This window comes from Carcharodon carcharias, chromosome 5, assembly GCF_017639515.1.
Source record: "Carcharodon carcharias isolate sCarCar2 chromosome 5, sCarCar2.pri, whole genome shotgun sequence".
In the NCBI taxonomy this organism is placed as follows: Eukaryota; Metazoa; Chordata; class Chondrichthyes; order Lamniformes; family Lamnidae; genus Carcharodon; species Carcharodon carcharias.
The window spans coordinates 40,306,230-40,320,092 of record NC_054471.1 but is presented as its reverse complement, the minus strand read 5'-3'; the positions used below and the strand labels follow the sequence as shown (position 1 = coordinate 40,320,092).

Here is a 13,863-nt window from a genome sequence, read left to right as displayed (position 1 = left end):
GCAGATGCTGCCAGACCTGCTGAGTTTTTTCAGGTATTTTTATTTTTGTTTTGGATTTCCAGCATCCGCAGTTTTTTGCTTTTATGCCAATTTTCCTTGCTGCTGTCACATACTGTACTACATGCATCGCCAATAAGGAACGCTAGCCAGGTTAAATAACAACATTATATAACACAAAATTAGGCAACATATGTAAATGAGCATAGTAGTGAATAATCAACATTAGCTGATCAAATCTACTCTGAACTGAAAACATGGATATCCTTGACCTACTCTACACAAAGCTAGCAGCATTTACTTTCACCTATACAACTCTGACAGTCTGTTTTACTGCAAACATCTGACTGTAAAGAGCAATTTTTCACTGACGGGGCTGTGGAGTTTTTTAATAAAACACTAAGAAACAAAAGATTCTGCTGCAGCCATAGTTTGGGACAGGAGTATTGCAATGAATTATTTTTTCTTTTCCCCTCTGGCAGCTGAGATTGATATGAGCCAGACAGACAGAGAATGAAAATATATCTCCTTTCTCTGGTGACCATGACATCTGTTTTGGGCAACTTCGCCCTGTTGTGACTACGTTTGAAACAACAGAATTAAAGCACCCACAGCAATGCACAGATTAGCACTAAATTGTCAAGCGCACTCACAGAAGCAAAAAAGGTGCACAATCTCGAAAATGGAATAATATTACACTTAAATAAGAGTGCTGAAGCTGGTTTTAAGTTGAGGGAGTGTCGAAGGAATTATACTCGAAATCAAACTATGCTGTTCTTGATGGTGTGAATCTTTTACAGCCTGCAAAGCCTAGAAAGGTTTCATTTCCCAGAAGTGACCTCCCTCAACTTTGATGACTAATTTTACTTTGGCAACATACTTATCCGGAATAATTTTTAATGTCGTATTGGAAAACAGTGATGACTTGATTCTTTCAATATACTTCTTCCTCGGTGTCCAAAACCTGTTTGCTATTTTTTTCCTCAAGTTTCTCAACTAATTCTCTTCATTGCTAGAGATCAACCAATCCAACCAACACCAGCTTAAGACAAGGAAGGTGAATAATCCAGAACTGTAATGAGATACCTGCGTGCTTCAGGTACTTCTTTAACGTTTTGTGGCTCATCTTCCTCTTCCTCATCATCATCATCATCATCATCATCTCCTTCATCTTCATCATCATCTTCATCTTCATCTTCGTCATCTTCATCTTCATCATCCCCCTCAAATTTAACCTGATCTGCAACATGTTTTGATCCCTTACTATACTGTTTGTGCACCTATAGCAATATAGAGAAATTGGAAGTGTAATTAGCGTTTTACAAAATTCATTATTAAAACAGAATTATAATAGGTTAAGTACAACTTGATTTTCAACACAGCAAACTATTACAAACATCACAAACAGATGGTCTTGCATGCCTGACCAATATTACCTGTTAGTGAAACTAACAGACAAATAGAATTTATTCACTAGTCTGTGTTTTTGTACCTAAATATTACATGCAACTAGGGATTTCCTATTCAAATATTTAGGTCTTTTACCAATGAATTAAATCAGCTTGGGAATCACTATTAGTAGCCTTATCTATGACATGTAACATGCTCAGAATAAATTAATCTCTACCATGTTAAATATTTATTTTAAATAGGTTAATAACTTAAAATAGCAAAGAGGAATTTGATATGACACATTAAGTTTTAAGACATTGCTTACAGTTTTTTTAGCCCAGACACTTTTGTTATATAAAGGTATCAACAGGTAAGGAGCAACAGCAGGAAAATGGAATTGATATGTTTATCAGCCATATTTAACTGAATAGCGGAGCAGCTTTGAGGGGCTGATAGCATGCTTCTGTTCTTAATATTCCTAAATTATGGGGCAGCTCTGGGATTTCACTCACACAAGGTCACCCCTTCCCAATACCAGGACCCTCAAATTAGCCACTGAGTGCTTTTGAACAAGATTTTTAAGAACGTGTTAATTTTTGTCTGTGATGTTTAGTTTACAGTTTGTACTTGATGTAGTATATTCACTGCTCCTGTGGAGCTCCTGGAAACCTACTCCAAACCATTCTCCAGATAAGACATTAAACTAGATTTGCCTATTCTTGTAGAAGTTAAAGATCCCATGATCCTACTCAAAGAAGAGCAGAGAATTCTCATGTTTTCCTAGTCAATATCTTCCCTCAGCAAGCACCACCAAATGACTGATTAACTGGTCACTAATCTCACTATTATTAATGAGATAATTCTGGTGCAGCTTCCCTGTATAAAAGTCAGTGCATTCCAAAATGTAATCATAATGTGAAACTCTTTGAGGATGTTCGAAAGTTGTATAGATACAAGTTACCCTTTTTCTTTCCAGAGTATGAGGGCTGAATTTTTGCTCCCAATCAGTTCTGCAAACCCAGCTCAGGACGAAGTACCCCGAACTGTTGGACTTTAACTCTGGTGGGTGGGATGGGAGGGGGGTTGAAGGCCCATTGCCCCCAGAAACAATGCAGAGGCTGCTGGATGCCAAGACAGGCTGTTCAGGAGGGCCAGCTCAGTGCCCTGGGCCTGGCTGTTAAAAACCCCAAGACAGCCCTCGAGCCATCACTGCTCACACCTCTCACCACCCCCAACCCCCCACCCCACATACTCCCCATACCAACTCATGCCCCCTCATACCCTCCATGCCAACCTGTATTCATCTACCTACCCCATGTCCCTTTATATCCAGTGCCAGCTCATGCCAACCCATGACCCCCGCTCATCCCCATGTCTCTTTGTAGCACCATGTCAACTTAGTGCAAACTCATGCCAACCCATGCCTGCCTGCCCACCTACCATCCTTTGCTCTTACACCCTCAATGCCAACTCACCAAGTATCACTATTCAAAACAAAACTTTATTTTATTAAAATACATTTAAATTCCCTCATCTATTTAACCCCTTATGAAAACAAAATTTAATTCAAGTTCTTAATCTCTTGTAAAATCAAATATTTGTATTCATAGCTCCACAACAAAGGCTTTGTAAACATTTAGAGGTGTCAATCAAACTGTGAATTTACAGACCCCCACTGTGACAATAATAATTTGTAGAATCAATCACACAGCACTAATCCTCAGGTTTATATCAACAGACAGTGAAATTGCAAGCAGTCACAGTAGGTGTTTTTTTTAAATTAAAGGGCTTGGGAATTTAAGTACCTTGACAGTTCCAATGAGCTCTTTTCTTTTTACACACATTGACATCTACCTTTAACAACCCCAAAAGGGCACCTTACCTCTCCAAAAGGGTTCCTGGACAATCCAAAAGGTTCCCTGACCTCTCCAAACAGGCTCCCTAACTCTCCAAATGACTCTGGCAGCTTTAGACATTTGCTCAAATGTCTAAAGCGCACAAGTCTTGTTTTGCACATCTCACTAGCAAAAACTGCATCTGCTTGAAAGCAGTTTCACTTCCACATACACAAAATATACCCTGCCAACGACACAACCACTAACCCCCTGCGAAAATGGTGAGTACTGGGTTCAGTGCCTGGATTCTGGAATCAGGGCTCTGGTGCAATTTTGGCTAAGTTGGAGAATGCTGCTATCCCCAGGAAAATTTGGGCCCAAAAGGTGTTTTGTGGAAAGCTGTACTATTATATGAATCACTGCTGTAGAAACCACAAATACTCTACAAATATAAGTCTCAAAACTAAAAGACTGCTTACCTGTAAATAGGTTTTAGGGACCAAACCTTTTTTCCCCTGAGCATTTTCACCGAGCCACCAGCCATCAGGCCTTTGATTGAGGATTCTTAAAACTTCACCGCTCTGCACCATTAGGACAAAGAAAGAATACAAAAATCAAATTAGACAACGAGAAGATAATTTGGGTTGCAAATAAAGTGATGGAAGGAGACATCAACAGTGCTATCAAGCAGTATTTGCTTAGCAATAATCTGCTCACTAATGCTCAGTTTGGGTTCTGCTAGGATCATTCAGCTCCTGACCTCATTACAGCCTTGGTTCAAACATGGGCAAAAGAGCTGGACTCAAGAGATGAAGTGAGAGTGACTGCCCTTGACATCAAGGCAGCATTTGACCAAATGTGGCATCACGAAGCCCTAGCAAAGCTGGAGTCAATGAGAATCAGGGGAAACATTCTGCTGGTTGGAGTCATAATCTAGCACAAAGGAAGCTCGTTGTGGTTGTTGACGGTCAATCATCTTTAGTTCCAGGACATCACTACAGGAGTTCCTCAGGGAAGTGCCCTAGGCCCAACCATCTTCAGCTCCTTCATCAATGACCTTTCTTCCATCATATGGTCAGAAGTGGGGATATTTGCTGGGATATACTCCCAATTCTTAGGCTTACAACTTTTTTCTGGCAAGTTTGTAAGCCTCTTCCTTTAATCTACTAGAATATTTAACTTCTCTTGTTAGCCATGGTTGGATCATTTTCTTGCTGTCTTGCTTCATCTTTAAGGAATGTAAATTTGCTGCAAGTCATGTATTAATGCAGCAAGACCTGGACGATATCCAGGCTTGGGCTGACAAGTGGCAAGTAACATTCGCATCACACAAGCGTCAGGCAATGACCATCTCCAACAAGAGAGAATCCAACAATTGCCCCTTGATGTTCAATGTCATTACCATCACAGAATCCCCCATATCGCAGCTGATTCCACAATGTTGAGTACATTTTGCAACTCCTCAGATACTGAAACAATCGATGCCCATACGCAGCAAGACCTGGATAATATCCAGGCTTGGGCTGACAAGTAACAAGTAACATTCATGCCACTAATGTACCAGGCAATAGCCATCTCCAACAAGAAAGAATCTAACCATGGCCCCTTAACATTCAATGACATTACCATTGCTGAATTCCCCACTGTCAACATCCTGGGGGCTTACCATTGACAGAAACTGAACTGGACCAGCCATATAAATACTGAAGCTACAAGCGTAGATCAGATGTTAGGAATCCTGCCCCAGCTAACCTGACCCCTGACGCCCCAAAGCCTGTCCACTATCTATAAGGCACAAGTCAGGAGTGTGATGGAATACTGTCCACTTGTCTGGATGAGTGCAGCTCCAACAGCACTCAAGAAGCTTGACACCATCCAAAGCAGCCTGCTTGATTGGCACCCCATCCACAAACATTCACTCCCTCCACCACCGACACACAGTGGCATCATTGTGTACCATCTATAAAATGCACTGCAGAAACTCACCAAGATCCTTAGACAGCTCCTTCCAAACCCAAGACCGCTACCATCTAGAAGGACAAGAGCAGCAGGCACATGGGAACACCACTGCCTCCAAATCACTCACCATCCTGACTTTGAAATATATTGCTGTTCCTTCACGAGCACTGGGTCAAAATCCTGGAACTCCCTCTCTATCAGCACTGTAGATGTACCTACACCACACAGACTGCAGCGGTTCAAGAAGGCAGCTCACCACCACCTTCTCGAGGACAATTAGGGATGGGGAATAAATGCTGGCCTAGCCAGTAACGCCCACATCCTGTGAATGAGTTAAAAAAAAAAATTGTTTGAATGTTATGTATCTGCAGAGGTAACATCCAATGAGCGTCTAATTTTAAGACTTCTGTGAACTTCATTTGGCTCAATGTGTTAATGATTTTCAAATATAGTGCAGGACCCATCAAAGAAGACCCATTAAAGAAATTGTCAATGTTGAAACTTGAAACCTTTTTCCTTTCCTTTTCTTCTCTTCTTAGATCTTCTACTTCATTCCTCCATCTTAGGTCATTTTTCTTTCCTATTTCATAACCTGACGTGCTTTTCTATACCTCTTCATTCTTTGAATGTCTTTTTTTGGCTCACTGAAATGGCATTTGCACATCAATCACATCTTTCCAGCATTTCAATAAACATAGTAAAGACACTTTACATGTGGGTACAGACCTTTAATCAAACTCTTAATGATAGGGGCTGAATTTTTAACACAAGGCAGGAATCAGGTCTGTTTCTGGGCTGGATTTTGGCTACCAAGACAGGAAGCACAAGTCAGGAAATTTCCCAACCCGTCGGACGTGCTTCAGTAAAAAGCACCCCTAGACACAATTTTTGTTCCAGGGTGGAGTTGGGCTTACTGACCCTGGAAGCAGAGCATCGATAACCATAGAAGTCCAGACTGACAGATGAGATGCTGGAGGAATTGGTGGTGCAGATTCCACAGAGGGGTCAGGAGACTCTCAAGGACCCCCTCAAAAGAGCATAGGAGCAGGTGGTCAGAATGGTCAACTCCCAAAGTTTGGACCCAAGAACCTGACAGTAGCACTAAAGAATTGGAATGACATCACACGACCCGTGAATACCATGAATACACCATGAATACCTCTTCACATGATGTTTCATTACACTGTGATTGTTGGAAGCCAATGGTCTCAAGCCAAAGACATTGCTGGGGGTGTTCCTCAAGGGAGTGTCATAGGGCCAGCCATCTTCAGATACTTCAATGACCTTCCATCTATCAAAAAGTAAGAAGTGGGCAGTTTACTGATGATTGCAGAATGTTCAATCCCATCCGGAACTCCTCAGATAATGGAGCAGTCCATTCACGCATGCAGCAAGATGTGAACAACATTGGGCTAATATTGCTGAAAAAACAGACATTTTTTGTTAAAGTGTTTCATCTTGCACTCATCAGGACAACTCGCAAGAAAATACCAACGTAAGGGGAAAAAACATATTTATACTGTTTGAGAATAGAGTGCTGATTGATTGGCAAGTGGACTCTGATTGGTAAAGGCTCTGCCATAGAGGGTGCACCAGTTGATTGTGACAGGCAGTTAACTGCCAAGCATTGTGTGAAATTAAACCAAGCATCCTGACTCTGATTGGTCAAGACATTGCCCTGAGGAATGAGTCAGCGAATGGCTGTCACTTATTTTGTTTAGCTGAAATAGGCTCAATGTGTGTACATGTTCTTTGCAAAGAACAGGGCCCCATGTATTAATAAGTGTAGCTTCCATTTCACGCAAATCCACCTCACTTCGAGCCTTACTGACGATCTTAAATTGGTTGTCAGTGCAATTTTGAGCACACTGAGGATTATTTAGCAAATGTTGTCAACTGTGGAATCGCATTTGACGTTGGACAGTGTTTTGAGTTTGGCAAGCACAGGCTGGTTGGATAAGGTCTGTACCTTTCCCGTTGCGAACAGCGGAAGGGACATCCTGTTTGATATGATCCACCAGCCTTTGAGATGTATGGCCTTTATACCTACACACTGGCACTGAAATTCATAAACTACATCATTCATTTATGTGATAGGTAGAAAATCTTTTTGGCTTGACGGCAGCATCCTGTTAATGGCGAATACCACTTGTGTTGCTACAGGATGCTAAGTTAAGAATGTTGTTTAAAAAAAGCATACGTAACCTTTGACTTTATAACTAGAGTACAAAAGCAAGCAAGTTATGCTAAACTTTGATAAATCACTGCTTAAGCCTCAGTTGACGTATTGTATTCAATTCTGGTCACCTCACTCTAGGAAGGATGATAAGACCCTGGAGAAGGTGCAGAGGATGTTTAATAGAATGGTACCAGTGAAGGTCTTCAGTTACCCAGAGAAGACAAGAGAGGCTGGGGTTTTTCCCCTTAGAGCAAAAAAAAGGTTAAAGGGAGATTTAATAGAGGTGTTCAAAATCAAGAAGGATTCTGACGGAATAAATAAGGAGAAACTGAAAGTAAGGTCACTAACCAAAGGACACAGACTGAACAAAACAGCCAGAGGTGAGTTAAGAGGGATTTTTTGTATGCACTGAGTTATAATTATCAAGATGAGAATGCACTCCCTGAAAGGGGAAACTGGGGCTATTTGGAGAGCTCTGCCAAAGAGCTGATACAGGCACGATGGACCAAATGGCTTACTTCCCTTTACAAATCTAACTGGGCCATTATTTAAATTCAGAATACGCCAAAGATTTATGATATGTAGCTTGGATATGTTTTGCTTTGCTATTTTTCATTTTTCCCTTTAAACAGCCTCAAGGTATTCCCTGAGGTTCTGCAGGTAAATGGCACATAACCATGTAGACCAGGAAAACCTCAAATTTCATCACTGGTCTCTGTTGGGTTAATTGATCTCAACTTACCCAACATTGGAGTGCAAAGGGACTTGGGAATCCTAGTCCAGGATTCTCTTAAGCTTAACTTGCAGGTTGAGTCGGTAGTTAGGAAGGCAAATGCAATGTTGGCATTTATTTTGAGAGGACTAGAATATAAAAGCAGGGATGTGTTGCTGAGGCTTTATAAGGGTCTGGTCAGACCACATTTAGAATATTGTGAGCAATTTTGAGCCCCATATCTCAGGAAGGATATGCTGGCCCTGGAGAGAGTCCAGAGGAGGTTCACAAGAATGATCCCTGGAATGAAAGGCTTAACATATGAGGAATGTTTGAGGACTCTGGGTCTATACTTGATGGAGTTTAGAAGGATGAGGGGGGATTCTGATTGAAACTTACAGAATACTGAAAGGCCTGGATAGAGTGGACGTGGGGAAGATGTTTCCATTAGTAGGAGAGACTAGGACCCAAGCGCACAGCCTCAGAGTAAAGGGAAGACCTTTTAGAACAGAGATGAGGAGAAACTTCTTTAGCCAGAGAGTGGTGAATCTATGGAATTCATTGCCACAGAAGGCTGTGGAAACCAGGTCATTCAATGTATTTAAGACTGAGATAGGTTACAGGAAGAAGGCGGGAGAATGGGGTTGAGAAACTTATCAGCTATGATTGAATAGTGGGGTAGACTCGATGGGCCGAATGGCCTAATTTCTGCTCTTTTATCTTATGGTCTTATTAACTGGGTTAGTCATAGTGTGATAGGTTTAGAGGGAGCGGAATTCTTAAAATGCATCCAGGAGAGCTTTTTAAGCCAGTATGTAGAAGGTCCTACAAGAGGCCTGGACTTAATTTTAGGGAATGAAGCTGGGAAAGTGGCAGGGGTATCAGTGGGGGTGCATTTTGCAGATAGTGATCATAACTCAATTAGATTCAAGGTTGTTATGGAAAAGGACAAGGATGGGCCAGAAATCAGAGTTCTAAATTGGGGTAGGCTGATTTTAATAAGATCAGATATGATTTGGCCAGAGCGGAAAGAGAGCAGCTACATTTAGGTAAATCTGCTTCAGAGCAGTGGAACTCATTCAAAAAGGAAATAGGGAGGGTAGAGGGCCAACGTATTCCAGTAAAGGTAAAGGATGAGAACAACAAATCCAGGGAACCCTGGATGTCGAGGGATATACAGGATTGGATGAAGAGAAAAAGCGAGGCTTGTGGCAGATACTGTGGGCTCAAAACAGCGGAAGCCCTAGGGGAGTATAGGATGTGTAGGGGGGAGCTTAAAAAGGAAATTAGGAGAGCAAAAAGGGGCATGAAAAAACATTGGCAGGTAAAATAAAGGAAAATCCAAAGTTATTTTACAAGTACATTAAGATTAAGAGGATAAGTAGGGAAAGAGTAGGGCCCATTAAGGACCATAGTGGTAATTTGTGTGTGGAGCTGGGAGACGTAGGTAGGATTCTAAATGAATACTTTGTGTTGGTGTTCACAAGTGAGAGGTACGACGTGGGAATGGAAATCAGGCAGAAGGACTGTGATATAATTAAAAGAAATTAGCATAGAAAGGGAGGAGGTTCTAAGTGGCCTGGCAGGCTTAAAAGTAGATAAATCTCCAGGCCCAGATGAAATGTATCCCAGGCTGGAGTGAGGCAAGGGAGGAAATAGCAGGGGCGCTGGTAATAATTTTCAATACCTCTCTGATCACAGGAGAGGTGCCAGAGGACTGGAGGACATCCAATGTGGTACCATTATTCAAGGAGGGAGGAAAGGATAAACCAAGGAACTACAGGGCAGTCAGTCTAACCTCAGTGGTGGTGGAACTATTGGAAGCAATTCTGAGGGACAGAATAAATCTACACTTGGAGAGGTAGGGATTAATCAAGGACAGTCAGCATGGTTTTGCTAAGCCTGACCAAATTGATTGAATTTTTCGAAGAGGTGACCAGGCGTGTAGATGAGAGCAATGCATTTGACGTAATCTACTTAGACATCAGCAAGGCTTTTGAAAAGGTCCCGTATGGGTGACTGATAACGAAGGTAAGAGCCCATGGGATCCAAGGTAATTCGGCAACTTGGGTACAGAATTGGCTGAGTGGCAGGAACTGAGGGTGATGGTCAAGGGGTGTTTTTGTGAGTGGATGCCTGTCCAGTGGAGTTCCACAGGGATCGGTGTTGGGTCTCTTGCTGTTTATGTTTTTACAAACGATTTAGACATGAATGTAGGAGGGTTGATCAGGAAGTTCGCGGATGACATGAAAATTGGTGGGGTGGTAAATAGTGAGGACGAATGCCTTGGATTACAGGAGGATATAGACTGGTCAGATGAGCTGATCAGTGGCAAATGGAATTTAATCCGGATAAGCGTGAGGCGATACACTTGGGCAGGACAAACAAGGCACCGGAATACATGATGAATGGTAGGACCTTGCAAAGTACCAAGAATCAGAGGGACCTTGGTGTGCATGTCCACTGGTCCCTTAAGGTCGCAGGACAGGAAGATAAGGTGGTTAAGAGGGCATATGGGATACTTTCCTTTACTAGCCAAGGTATAGAATATAAGAGCAGAGAGGTTATGCTGGAACTATATTAAACGCTGGTTAGGCCACAGCTAGAATACTGTGTGCAGTTCTGGAATCCGCATTATAGGAAGGATGTGATTGCAGTAGAGAGAGTGCAGAGGAGATTTACTAGGACGTTGTTTGGGCTGGAGAGTTTTAGTTATGAGGAGAGATTGGATTGAATGGGGTTATTATCCCTGGAACAAAGGAGATTGATGAGGGACTGGATTGAGATGTATAAAATTATGAGGGGCATAAATAGGGTAGGCAGGAAGGAACTTTTCCCCTTGGTGGAGGGATCAATAAGCAGGGGGCATAGATTTAAGGTAAGGGTTTAGAGGGGATGTGAGGGAGAATTTTTTCACCCAGAGGGTGGTGGGAATCTGGAACTCACTACCTGAAAGGGCGGTGGAGGCAGAAACTCTCATAACATTTAAGAAGTATTTGGATATGCACTTGCGATGCCTTGGAATACAAGGCAATGGGCCTAATGCTGGAAAGTGGGATTAGAATAGTTTGCCATTTCAACAAACCACCCTGCTCTCATGCCCACATTTTGGCCTGCTGCAATGTTCCAGTGAAGCTCAACGCAAACTGGAGCAACAGCACCTTATCTTCTGACTAGGCACTTTACAGCATTCCGGACTGAATATTGAGTTCAACAATTTTAGATCATGAACTCTCTCCTCCATCCCCACCCCCTTTCCGATCCCCCTTTTTTCCAATAATTTATATAGATTTTTCTTTTCTCACCTATTTCCATTATTTTTAAATGTATTTCCATCCACTGTTTTATCGCTACCTTTTAGCCTATTTCGATCACTTCCCCCCACCCCACCCCCACTAGGGCTATCTGTACCTTGCTCGTCCTGCTTTCTACCCTTAATGTCACCATTAGTACATTTCTTAGTTAATATCACTACCGTCAACACCTCCTTGTCCTTTTGTCTTTGACATCTTTTGGCAATCTCCACCTATCACTGGCCCTCTATCCAGCTCTACCTGTCCCACCCCCCTTAAACCAGCTTATATTTTACCTCTTTCTATTTTTCCTTAGTTCTGATGAAGAGTCATTTGGACTCAAAACGTTAACTGTATTCCCCTCCGCAGATGCTATCAGACCTGCTGAGTTTTTCCAGGTATTTTTGTTTTGGATTTCCAGCATCGGCAGTATTTTGCTTTTATCTTAGAATAGTTAGGTACTTGTTTGACCGGCGCAGACCCGATGAGCTGAAGGGCCTTTTTCAGTGCTGTAGACCTCTATGACCCTATGAACAAGAATGGTTGTGGGGATGGTGTAAATTACATTGCTGTCCCTGGACTGTGGCGAGTAAAGCAAAAAGAAAATGAAAAGCAACTAAACTTTGCAATCCAAGTGAGGTATTGGGCACAATTTTTACCCCCAGGGAGCAGGCATGTGGTTGGGTGGGGTGGATTGGTGGGTGGCCAGGCTAGATTAGATGGGGCAGGTCAGAGGCCTTGTAGTGAGAACCAGACATGTGGATTTGAGGCCTTCTGGTGGGGGGGGGGGGGGGGGGGGAATTAGGGACAGATCATGGGGAGGGGGACATCAGAGGCCTCATGGTGTTAATTGGAGGCTTTGTGGGGGAAGGTTGTTCAGGAGAGGGTGGCATAATCATGAAGACTGCACAAGCAGGCACCAGGACCCAGGAGACAGAAATAAAGATAAATACCTTCTGAATCCACCAGGTCCTCATCCTGAGGAAACCGCTGCATTTTCCCAACACTCAGGAAATTCAGTCGACAGCAAATTTTAAAGCCTGCATGACCATGAGGTTCACTGCCTCATTATAATACTTAAATTTCCAAGTCACCTCTTTGATTGGTTTGGCTGCCTGTCCAACTTCTGGCCTGAGTTAAAGCTGGAAATGGGCAGGTTGGACGTGGCTTTGAGTCAAGAAACAGATTCCTGAGACTTTAACCACGAACCACCCTCGACCCAAATAGGCACTTTTTTCAAGTTAAAATTCAACCAATGTTACTAATCACACTGTTTCAGCTAATGCGGTGTACAACAATTTTATCTCTCAGTGCTGCCTTCAGCACAACTTAAACAAAACTTTTGAATAATCAGAGCTGCTGAAGTTAATTTTAATTCTTTACAGCCACTTAAATTTGTAAAAGACCCGAACAAGTCCCTGGAGGCAAGGTTCTTAACTGGCCGGTCATATAATGTAGAGGTGTAATGATCCTTTAAGGTTCGTGTTAGAGCTGATATTCAATTCAACAGTTCTTTTTATTTAGGAAAAAATGGAGTGAGATTCCTTACTGAATGTACAATTCAGTGTTAAGGGGAAAACCAATAAAGTTTTCCCATGTTTTACAACACAGTCAAGTTAAATACAAATCAAATACAATACTGCAATATTTTAAATTACAGAATATGGTTACCTTAAATGCCAGATCACTTTCCTCCTGAGCTACAAAGTCACTGATTGTAATGAAGAGTTTAACAGTGTCTTGTTCATCACATTCCTCCTCTTCATCCTCATCATCTTCCTCATTCTCTTCATCTTCATCGTCATCATCACCATCGTTAACACCTCCCATGTTTCCCTGTTTTGCTACTGTAGTCTGGCTCTTGGGCTTGCTAGCAAAAGCAATTTAGGATGGTTATTTCTACTGTAATAAAGCTCGTCTTTAGTTATTAGTTCTGAATATCACAGCCACTAATCAAACTCCAATTCAAAATTTAGCTACAGTTTTATTGAACATGCCATTGCATTATCATATTGTTGCTGCTGCTTAAAAGGTCAATAATGGGTATGTTTTAATTTAGAGATTTTACTCAAGAGTTCCCTAGAAAATGCTTCTTTGCCGACTTCTGGAGCCTAAAGTTTAATCTAAAATACTTGCCTAGCGATTCAATTCTTGATTTGGGCTTTGCTCCAGTCGGAATAGGACTCCATCAAGCACACACAGCCCATGGCTCAGTAATGTAAGAATACAACATATTTTAAATCATACCACCACATTCTGAGAGGTGGGATTCACCTTTCCACATCATTTACGAGCTGATGGATCTCTCTAACATCACTTCTTGGACTTCTCCTTTCCAAATCAAGTCTTTCCAATTTTTCCTCAAAATTCAAACACTGGCCCATGGGATCAGCTTTCACAGAACCACAGAAACTTCACAGTGCAGAAGGAGGCCAATTAGCCCATCAAGTCTGGACAGGCTATCTGAAAGAGCATTGTATCAAGTCCCACTCCCCT

The 13,863-nt window shown here is 42.1% G+C and overlaps 1 protein-coding gene across 3 annotated transcripts in view; it reads right to left on the bottom strand.

The window, feature by feature from the left end:
- Positions 1-13,863, bottom strand: part of nphp1 (nephronophthisis 1) — a 172,054-nt gene that overhangs the window by 132,289 nt on the left and 25,902 nt on the right. For all 3 annotated transcript variants that reach the window (XM_041188671.1, XM_041188674.1, XM_041188672.1), the window contains exons 5-7: positions 13,039-13,237; positions 3,704-3,805; positions 1,084-1,277 (exon numbers count right to left, since the gene is read on the bottom strand). In XM_041188671.1, the coding sequence (XP_041044605.1) occupies positions 1,084-1,277; positions 3,704-3,805; positions 13,039-13,237 (495 nt within the window). The remainder of the gene's footprint in view (positions 1-1,083; positions 1,278-3,703; positions 3,806-13,038; positions 13,238-13,863) is intronic.